The sequence below is a fragment of the Mesoplodon mirus genome, assembly GCF_964341445.2.
Source record: "Mesoplodon mirus genome assembly, chromosome: 6".
In the NCBI taxonomy this organism is placed as follows: domain Eukaryota; kingdom Metazoa; phylum Chordata; class Mammalia; order Artiodactyla; family Ziphiidae; genus Mesoplodon; species Mesoplodon mirus.
Genome location: NC_138982.1, coordinates 67,762,589 through 67,774,346, shown reverse-complemented (window position 1 = coordinate 67,774,346; position 11,758 = coordinate 67,762,589). Strand labels below are relative to the sequence as shown.

At 34.8% G+C, this 11,758-nt stretch overlaps 1 protein-coding gene across 1 annotated transcript in view; it reads right to left on the bottom strand.

The window, feature by feature from the left end:
* Positions 1-249: 249 nt before the first annotated feature.
* Positions 250-11,758, bottom strand: part of KPNA4 (karyopherin subunit alpha 4) — a 58,367-nt gene continuing 46,858 nt past the window's right edge. Inside the window, exons 14-17 of the mRNA XM_082625299.1 lie at positions 8,834-8,905; positions 6,934-7,096; positions 4,250-4,344; positions 250-2,319 (exon numbers count right to left, since the gene is read on the bottom strand). Coding sequence (XP_082481425.1) covers positions 2,221-2,319; positions 4,250-4,344; positions 6,934-7,096; positions 8,834-8,905 — 429 coding nt within the window. The 3' untranslated portion in view covers positions 250-2,220. The remainder of the gene's footprint in view (positions 2,320-4,249; positions 4,345-6,933; positions 7,097-8,833; positions 8,906-11,758) is intronic.

Genomic DNA, 11,758 nt, shown 5'->3' with positions numbered 1-11,758 from the left:
CTGGAGGGGTGAAGGAAGGTCAAAATCTTGGTTTGGACAGGGAGAAAGTAGAAGCAAAGATGGTGTCACCTGAACAAATTCAGTCAGTTAGAATATTAATACGTCTATACTGAAATTAAGTAATTTAAGAAATTTCTTCTGTAATATTGGGTCTATATCAAAAGCTTATGAAAGACAAGCAAACATAAGCCACTGAGTTACTCTAACTTTACACTAATACATGAAAAAATCCACACAGCACACCACACGCCCCATGTAAAACATTGCTTTGAGTTTTAATGTTTATTTCCCCAAGACAGCCTAGCCTGCAATCTACTTGGATAAATTTTACAAGCTAGTTTTCTGCTGCTTCTAGTTTTAAACTTTAACCATGTTTCTGATGACAAGGAATGCTGCAAAAATACTCTAGTTCAACAAAGAGTTATGATCACAAAATAATTTTTATCCATTCTACAGTGTTTCAGAATTACCAGTTGATTTTTAAACACAAAGTAGATATAGATGCTAATGGTGGCTAATCTGGTATGTTTCTTATAGCAAACTGTTGTTCATGCAACACTTGTGCTCAAAGGGGAAGGCACAGGATTTCCTACAATGAGCCACCTTATAAAGAGTTCTTTTTGTACAAATTAATTTATGTCACATTTAATTTAGTGTGCATAACCTCAAAACTGAGGTATTATTCCAATTTATAAAAACCACTTGCATAACTTTTATGCAAGTTTTAAAAATACAAAGTTTTCTCCCTAAAGTGGCTCAAAATAGATTGTTCATGGCTGCCTACATCTAAGATAAAAAGATTCTAAAACAATTGAACAGATTAGGCATATTATTAAAGGTGTTCAAACCATTACTTGATTTGTACATCTACTCAAACCTCTTCATCGGTCTTTATTCAGCAGTACATATGCACCAAATTCCATTTTAGAAGTTTCCATATCATTTTCATAGAAAACAAAGTTTGAAAACAAGTAACATTTAAACACAGCACGGTATTCTACCACAACTGAAACTTTTTTCTTCTTCTTCTTTACAGGACTCAACAAAATCTAAAAATTAACTAGGCTGTAGATTTACCTCATGCAAAGATCTTTATGTTATCTCTGAAAATGAAAAGGATGGCTTTTTAAAGCACATTTTACTGTTTTATACTATTATGGTAACTTGTGTACTGCAACACAGTCTATTTTGAGGGAAATTTATGATTTTTTTTTCATGCAAAAATCTACACAAATTAGTTTTGATGATATGGAAAGCTTTTCATAGCATCAAACATTCATCTGGTGCAAATGCACAGGGAAACCTTCCTGAAAGTTTTCTGACTTGAGAAGCAACTAAAAAGCCATACTAGGTAAAGTAAATAAAAACTAAAAACAAAACAAAAACCCCACAAAAAAAAAACAAAAAAAAAAAACAAAAAAAAAACCTAAAAAAAAAAAAACCCACAAAAAAAAGAGGGGCAGGGGGAAAAGGAGGGGTGGGAAAAGGGAAGAAGGGAAATAGAAAACACAGGCTGCAGAGTACACCAATGTCTGCTGCTGAACTGGTCTTTGTTTTCATGTCCAGTGTACAGTAACACTTATGATCTCACTTTGATGATTTACTAGGTTTGTTATCAGCCCCCTGAAGGCAAATCAAGCTTGCATGCGTTCACATACAGCACCACAACCATACTCTCGTACACAGTCACTCCAGGACTAGGAGTCTGCTTCATGAATGAAGAGCCCTAGATTTCAAAGATGAACCTGGCTCTCTATCACTGAGCCAGGCATTCATTCAACATTGTCCATTCACACACTGCTTCATAGCAAGGCCTGGGCTCATTTTCCTTTGACTTATATGGGCATCCTATTCTCTTTTATGCTTACAAGGCTTGAAGATGACATTACTGCACTTTCCCCTCAGCTGGTATAATGTCAATGTTCCTCCTCAGGCACTGAAGATCTGTGACCTGTAGCCCTTTTACTCAGAACAACCTAAATAAGCATTCATGTAAAGTTTTCATTACATTTTGCCACTCATTCTCACTCGCACCCACTCGCCATCTTGACCTCATTTGGGCATTTTCTGTGATTCCAAATGAAATCTTCACATTTTCTTTCCCGATTTAATGCAGCAGCAGATCCCATGAGCCAAGCTTGATGGATCAAACCTTTTTATATATATGTGTATATATATATATCTCAGTGCTGCATTGTACCTAACTTCCACAACATCTTTCTAAAACTGGAACCCTTCTGTTGGTACATTGGCAGATGAATTGAAACCAAATGTTCCACCTTGTATTGCCTCTGGAACAAGGCTAGGATCTTCATCAATCTAAGAGAAAAAAGGAAAAAGAAGGTGATAATTAGTTTTAAAAAAATAGCATTGTAGTACTATTTCCATTTCAAAAGTATGGGAGGGCTTCCCTGGTGACGCAGTGGCTAAGAATCCGCCTGCCAATGCAGGGGACATGGGTTCGAGCCCTGGTCCTGGAAGATCCCACACACCGCAGAGCAACTAAGCCCATGCGCCACAACTACTGAGCCTGCGCTCTAGAGCCCGCGTACCACAACTACTGAGCCTGAGCTCTAAAGCCCATGCTCCGCAACAAGAGAAGCCACCGCGGGGCTTCCCTGGTGGTGCAGTGGTTGAGAGCCTGCCTGCCGATACAGGGGACGTGGGTTTGTGCCCCGGTCTGGTAAGATCCCACATGCTGCGGAGCAGCTGGGCCCGTGAGCCATGGCCGCTGAGCCTGCGCGTCCGGAGCCTGTGCTCCGCAACGGGAGAGGCCACAACTGAGAGGCCCACATACCGCAAAAAAAAAAAAAAAAAAAAGAGAAGCCACCACAATGAGAAGCCCGCACACTACGACAAAGACCCAACACAGCCAAAAATAAATAAATTAATTAAAAAAAAAAAAGTATGGGAGATGATGGGTGCCAACACTGTCCTACCAGCCCTTTAGAAACCTGAAACACTTTATACAGGCTTTTTCTTAAGGGATGCCAAAAAGAGGAAACTTAAGAGAATACGCAAAACGTATATCTTCTGAAATAATGAAAGAGAAGTAATACATTGGAGATGGTCCTACATCTCAGAGTATACTCACTGTAATGCTACCACTTTTGGAGAGTAAGTGTATTCTTTGGTTTATCTTTTAATAGCAATTAGAGACAAATGACTTTTGAGCTTAAAGTAGTAAAATAATAGCTCTGCTAAAAATGTATAATATTCTTTCTATATGCTTTATATCTAAATGTTGAAATACCACAAAATTATGCACCTATAGTGTAGTTCCTATAAATAGGCACATCATCTTTATTATTCTTTTCATGATGCAACAGAGTAGACAAGACCTGCACGTTAAAGTACCAGAAATCATAAGGCTTTATGTATACCTAATTATCAATTAGGACTTCTAAAAATCCAACTTTTAAGACATGTAACAAAAACTACCTTTAAAACAGTATGCTTTTCAACTAGTAATATATTCTAGATAGGACTTAGCTTGATAATCTGTAATTCTTCTTTAGTACTGTCCTTGTCAAGTTAATGTTCAAATCATGCATGCTTAACAAAATATTTAATAACATTCCATTTTTTTGTTTTTTGAAAGTGGAGAAAATCATTCAAGAGATCCACTGGTGGTCCTATCTATAATCACTATAATTTCCTAAGAAACAACTGCTTTAATTTTAGATTAAACTTTCCCAAAGAGGTGATACTAAAAATAATTCTTTAATTTCAACTACCATATACTGACAATCTGAAGATACTCTTCTGGACTATACCTTACATTATATAGTAATATATATATTATTATAAGAAATACTTATATTTCTTGATAATTTTTTTCATTTTATCTATCTATCTTTGTATTAGTTTTTGGTCACCAACTAAAAATAACAGTGACAATATATTCAAATACAGATTAATTATTGTCATAATGGATTTATTATAGGATATACTAGGCTTCACTGTTTTGTTTATAAAGACATCAAGGTAAAATAAAGCCTGATTTATTCACTGTCAAAAAATTCTTATACTTTTTTTTTTTTTTGCCATTAGAGCTAGTACTACTTTTTAATACCTTGAAGGACTTTAAAATACTGAAATATTTATACTTCTGAAATAAGTAACATTACTGTCATATACCTATTTCAATTCCATTCCCCCAAAATACATACATATACGTCCTAGCTTACATTTCATCCAGACTTATGTTTATACATAAAACTAAGAAAATTATAAAATTATTAAATACATCATCTGAAGAGAAGAACTGATCAATGATCTCATAGGCCAATTTGTAGATGTCTTCATTTTCATGATTTTGAAGTTGTTCAATTTTCTCCAGTCCTGTAAGAAATTTTATGAAGTGAAATAATGGTAATATTTAAAAAGCAGTGACAAAAAAGTTACAATAATCTTGGGAACACAAAATCCAATTTTGAGGAATCTATTCTAAAGGTGAATCTTATAAATAAAAAGGTTTTATGCACAAAGATATAGCATATTTATCTTAAAAAATTATCTGAGTGTCTAACTACATATAAACATAAGCAATGGGACATCTATCTACTCAGCAGAATAACTATACACATCAGTGTTTATAAAGAGTAATAACATGTAAAATTGCTTTGTTAAAAGTTAAAGCTGGGAGATCCCTGGTGGCCAGGTGGTTAGGACTCTGGGCTTTCACTGCTGTGTGGCCCGGATTCAATCCCTGGTCAGGGAACTGAGATCCCACAAGCCATGTGGCATGGCCAAAAACAAACAAACACACACACATCCCCAAAGATGCAAGGGAAAAAAAAAGTTAAAAGCAAATTCCTTCTACTTTGTAGCATCTGCCAAGTTTTTCTAGTGAGCACTTAGGAAAAAACTTTTAAGTACTCGTGATTAATAAATATGAATGTTAAGACAGCTATTAAAGTATAATGAAAAATGATCAAGATCAACCACAGTATTTCAGGGGAAAAGGGAATTTTCCCTGTAAATATTAATAAATTTATTAAATCATAGGCAGAATATATAAACTTAACCTATTGATATGCAAACTGGACACTGTTTTGCTTTATAGGAGTAATAATTAATTTTAAGGCCTCTGAATTAAAGTGAAATTGCCCTTTCATGAGTGTTCTTCCTTTATCTATTCTTTAAGTGGAGGAAGTTGTTATGGGTATGTTTCTCACTTTTCACACTCTCTTTATGAGGCCCTTCCATGAAAAAGTTTAACTACTACATATAGGCTGAGGACTTATAAATCTATGGCTTCATTTCTTTTCTGAGCTTCAGATGTTGAAAATCTTAAACATGTATGATAATTCCACAAGGATATTTCACAGGTACCTAAAACTCAAACTATCCAAACACAATTTGTTATTTGCCATTCTTCATTTACAGTTTATTATACCATATTCTTACTGGTGATAATCAACAACAGTTTGAAATCTGAGAGACAGACTAATAAGTTCCCCTTACCCTCAATACTCTATAATCAAATCTCAAAAACCTTAAAGTCTATCCATTTCTTGAATCTTGTCATCTCCCCTTTTTCTCTATTATCACTGCCTTCATTTATTGTGGCCTCACCACAATATATAGAAACCACCTAGGTGGTTTCCTGCTTGTCTCTAATGGTTCCATTCCCCTCATATCCATGGCTCCATTTAAACACATCAATTCACTAGGTAAAATCTTCCAATGGCTTGTCATACCCTACAGCAGAATCCTTTGGGAAGTTTATAAGATACATATTCCTAGGGCTCGCCTCCAGTGAAGTAGGCAATGCTCATGGTCTATATTTTTATTTTAATATATAAAAATAAATTTTTAATAATGAAAATGTTTATATGGTAAAAGAAAAACACATACAAGTAGGAAAAATTTTTAACAATTCCTGCTTTTAATTTTTCTGGTACTCCCTTCCTAATTATTTCCCTAACAGTATTCTCCATGTCCTGTTCCCAACTTGATAGTTATGCATTTTTTGTTGTTGTTCCATTTGTCACTTTAGTAACTTTAAAAATACTTACTTCTTATTAATTTTCAAGCCTCTGAACTCTACTAAGAAAGCTGAAGATACTGGTTCTCCTACTCTTAGTTACCTCTCCCCTCCTTTCATTTACTTCTCAACTTCGATCAGAAAGATCTTTACTTTTATGCTTATCCAGGTTGATAACATTTACATGTTATTCCACAGCCATATCTGAGACTTCCATGTTCTGTCTACATGTTAATCCTAAGGGTTGAAAGCTAAGACATGTTGTTTACCTTCCTGGTGGCTCTGGTACACTGCCAGATTTGGGAACCACTGCCCTAAAGTATCTGCTGTGCTACAAAGCTTCTAAGACTGTAGGGGCCTGGTCAATGGCTAAGTCTGCAGCCTTATCTTTTGGCAGTTTCTACCTCATATTTTGTGATTCAGCAACACTAAACTACTTATAATTAGCTGAATGCTATTTCTCACCTCAGACTTTGCTCATGGTGTTATTTCTGCCTGGAACACCTTTCATCCCTTTTTACTTTATTAATCCTTATTCATCTCTCAAAATCCAGCTCAGGTGTCACTTCCTGCTTCTTCCAGGATGGATTAGGGTATTTCCTTTTGTTGTACATTTCTATTAGGGTAATTAGCACATTAAATCAGTTCATATTTATCTCCATGACTAGACTACATGCCTTGAGGGCAAGGACTGTGTCTTGTTTACCACTGTCTTCCCAATACCTTAGCACAGTGCCTGTTCAATATATGGCAACAATTCAGTTACCTAAGCATATGCAAGAAGCTGAGCAGGACTGTACATATAGAATACAGTATTTACTTTATTCTGTTACTTGATTATCTAAGACAGAAAAATACAGAAGTGCTGTATTAGTTAGAAAAGTAGTTACAAAAAGAATATTAAAATGTGGAATAATATCAACAGCTTATAATAAACTTACCTCCACATTCTTCTATAAGATTGGCTATGGTTTCTGCCTCATCTTCAGCCATTTTTAATATATTACTTAGTCCATCGAGTACTACTTGCACAACCTGTGCATCTTTTACAGTCAGCAAATTGCAAAAAGGTGGGATAACATTTTGTTGGATTAGGTAGGCCACCTGAAGAATGAAAATACCATGATATGATAGGTGTTAAGTGAACTTCATTCGTGCACCCTATTATCTCACAGGAATAATTTTTTTAAAAAATTTTCGTTACTATCTATCTATCTAGCTGCATTGGGTCTTCGTTGCTGCGTGCAGGCTTTCTCTAGTTGCAGTGCGTGGGCTTCTCTCGTTGTGGAGCACGGGCTCGAGGTACGCGGGCTTCAATAGTTGTAGCACCCGGGCTCGGTAGTTGTGGCTCACGGGCTCTAGAGCACAGGCTCAGTAGTTGTGGCACACGGGCTTAGCTGCTCCGTGTTATGTGGGATCTTCCCGGACCAGGGCTTGAATCCATGTCCCCTGCATTGGCAGGTGGATTCTTAACCACAGCACCACCAGGGAAGTCCTCACTGGAATAATTTTGACTTTAAAATCTTGAATATGGAAATATGACCTCACCTCTCACACGTTAAGTTAGACTACATTAATCTAACCTTTTTTTCTTTTTAATGTTGTATGTTTATTTTTCATGAACTTAGAAAAAAAAACTAAAGGGAAAATGAAGGAATCACTCAACTTCATATGACATTTCTTTGCCATAAGGAGTACTTCCTTCAGAGATCCTTTCTAACATTAAGAAATTATGAAATCAGTTAAGAGGCTGGATGATTATTTTTTTAAACTATAATTGTTCAATTTGAGAGCATCCTCTCTTTGCTATAACATTTAGCACTCATATATACCTGGCCACCTCTCAATTTGCTATTCTATTGGTTCCATAAAAACTGCAAAATATTCTTCTATCATTTTTTATTTAGTTATTTCCATGTATTACATTTATATTCTACTCTGTATTCATATTTGAGTGGATTCACTGGTCACCACCAGTCTATAGCTTATTTGTGACAATTATCAGCTCCAAATTCATCCTTTTTTACTTGTCTGTGAAACATATCTGGGACTTTTTTTTTTTTTTAATTTAGTTTTGGCTGCACGGGTCTTAGCTGCGGTATGTGGGTTTTCTCTTCTCTAGTTGTGGCGCGCGGGTTCCAGAGCGTGCAGGCTCAGAGTTTGCAGCAGGCTCTCTAATGAGGTCCATCAGCTCAGTAGTTGTAGTGCAACTACATCGTGTAGCTGTAGTGCATCGAACCCACGTCCCCTGCATTGTAAGGAGGATTCTTTACCACTGGACCACCAGGGAAGTCCCCCATATCTGGGACCTTTAAAACTCATTTTCTTTCACCAGTTGGCATAATGTTAAGCTTTGTCACCTGCACAACTATGAGAGTAAGTGTCTCTTAATATTTTATGCCCATGGCACCTCACATTGTTCACCCTAGTTCTTAGTCCCAGCTTTTTGGTTGAGTTTAGTTCCTTGTTTGGTTTGCTGCCAGATAATTTTTGTTGTTGTTCATTTGTAAGGAGAATCTGTGAGGCAGTTTCATTCTGCCCTATTAACCTAAAAAGTCTTGTTTTTTTCTTAACACTGTTAAAAAACAAAAAGAACAACCCTGACCGTAAGTGCTTCATCTTACCACGGATTAGAAAATTCTTGTAGGCCAAAAAGCTGGAAAGAAAACACTTCACATCTACGAAATATAACTAAAGGAAGTCAAGGTGACACTTTTATATATCACAGAATGCCTGTTATCTTGCTATTATGTTAAATTATGATTTACTAAAATCTAAATCTTAGAATTATTGGTACTGTTATTTTATCAGTTTTGAGAAATAAATAAGAGCTGAACTTACTTGATCTTTCCTTCCGCTAATTGTTAAGTTACTTATGGCCCATGCAGCTTCTTTCTGAGTGCCAAAATCTCCCTGTAAAAGCAAAGGATACAAATTGCAATATAGGGTAAACTGGAAAAGGTGTTTTCTGAAATGATTTTTCAACTGCTTATTCCCCTAGGTTTTCTTCTAGCCTTTCTATATTCATATAATAAAGATAAGGCTTTGAACTCAAATTACCCTAAACAAATGGAGATTCCTTTTTGTGAACTTTCCCGGCAACAAATTGACTTGATATTGCTGTTCAGTAATATCAGATTAAATGAAGTCAATGATAAAATAAAATAAAATCAGTCAAAAAAAAAAGGAAACGTACAATTGTACTTTAATCAAAGAAATGTCAAGGGTAAGGTATCCTTTTAAACACATGAAGTTTTAAAAATGAAAATACCCACCATTAATGAGACTGTCACAAAGACATTACCCTCATATATTGTCTTTCAAATATAAATTGATAAAATAAATTTAAAAATCATTTAAAAAGTCATATATATGATTTAGTAATCTCACCTTTCAGAATTCACCAAGCAAATAATTCAAAACAAAATAATATTACGTATCTTTCCATATAATGTCTTAGTAGCACATAAGAGTCAGAAAGTAAAAGTAACTTAAACAATAGAGGAATAACTAATTATAGCAAATCTAAAGAATAAAATAATAACCAGCCACTAATGTTAAGATGACTAGCAACTTGGAAAAATGCTTAGGATATATTAAGAAATAAATATGTAAATAAGAATGAAAATTAAAACTACAGCGGATTAACACAACACTGTAAATCAATTATACTTCAAAAAAAGAAAAACTGCAGTGGGTTATCTACTCTTATTTATCAGATTGAGAAATCCCAAATATGTGTTGGTGAGACTGGTAGGAGTGTAAAAAGGGACAATCTTTCTAGAGGTGGATGGGCATTATATAGCAAATTTACATATATGTCTATTTGTAGATCCAGTAATCCTAAATACAACATGGCAAAAAACATGGAAAAAACTTTACATAGGCATTTCCTTATATTTAAAGTATAAACAATAGATGAATAAACCAAAAACTAATAAAAAATGATAATCTGTAAAGGAAGGGAAAGAACAGGGAGAAATGGACAGAAACAGAAGTTAGACATCTGTGTATATACCTTGAAAACAAAGTACATATTTTTTACTTGGAAACTATAAATGCTTCATATAACCACAACAAAATAAAAAACAAGGGAATTCCCTGGTGGTCCAGTGGTTAGGACTCCATGCTCTCACTGCTGAGGGCCCAGGTTCTATCCTGGGTTGGCGAACTAAGATCCCACAAGCCACACAGTGTGGCCAAAAATAAAAAAATAAAAATAAAAAACAAAACCTAAAGTAATTCCCCCAAATAAAAAACAAACAGAAATAACCTAACTGTATATCAAGTTGTGTATGTTAACCACACATACAGGAATTATTTCAAGTGACATTATTTTTAAGTACATCATTGATGGAATACATCCTAAAGACAAAAAAGTCCTCAAGGAAATCTCAAAAGTGGAGTAATCATGTTGTTAGTGTCAATGTAGTCTTGTTATTTTGATAGATTTTATATTATATATCTCTATATATAACTCAAGTAATTATGTTCATGTTTTTGGAAGATTTCCAGTGTAAGAGATAAAAATATAAAATCGAAGAAGTAAAAATAAAAACACTGCTACCTTAAATACCCAGTAATATCTGATAGCTTCCTTTCATTCATGATTTGTTTTTTATGAATCTCATGTTCATAAAATTACAATATGCATATTTTTCACTTTCTTTAAAAAAAATTTATCACCTATTTTGTTCATCAAGCCTAGATACCACGACAACCTGTAGCAATGATCATCCTTAGTACCTGAACTATGATCTTTAAATACCATTTGCTACAAAAAGGAACCAGGACACCCTGGAAAATAGTTAATTCCAGGCGTAGATCAGAAAATATACAAGGTAAGCCTGGGAATCATATCACATCCAAAAGGTAGGAAGCTCTCAAAAACTACTGCAGTGATGTAAAAAAGACACAGGCACCAAATTTAAGAGGTTCCCATTGGTCAGGGACAACCTGAATGTCAGAAAGAATAACTACAAAGGACTAAAACTTATATAAAAAATATGCACATATGTAAATCCATAATTTCCTTAATGACACTAAAAACTTTACACTCATCTCCTTTTGAGGTCATTAGGGAACCATGTCATTCTAAAAACTGAGTGATAATGAGCAAGAATCAAACATTTGTCTTGCCTTTCCTATATGAAATATATTTTAGAGTAAACCAACAGTTGATAGGGAGAAGCTCTTTTTTCTTCTTTATTGAAGAATCATGGCTAATACATAAAGAATGGCAGAATTACAAAGTCATCATTTTGCAGTTCCTAGTATAGTAAGTGATCTAGGTAATGATCATCATGACTGCCGAAAAACCATTATGTGAAAGAATGATGAATAACTTTATAATAATTGGCTGGAACAGGCTGATAACATCTGAGCTGACTTAATCTAAATGTCACTAAATGTAGGACAAACAGATAGAATGTTTCTCCTCATGTGAATCATTAGCGCATTAAGTATTTCTGCCTAAAAATTGAACCCGATCTACCAGTTTACAGGAAATTAGCCTCTACTACCAGTTTGTAGGAAACATGGAAGAAAAGAAGATCAAGATATCCTCTCTTTAATTAACAGATCAGTGTTGAGAAAAAAACCCTCATGCTGTGAGTGGACACTTTAAACTGTCTCTTTCCCAAACGTTAATGTAAGCATGCAATGATATGGCGTATGATTAAATAGCACACTTACTTGCTGTCTGATCTTGGGCAATTTATTTGTCTATACCATAGTTTCTTCATCTGTCAAATGCGAATAACTCTT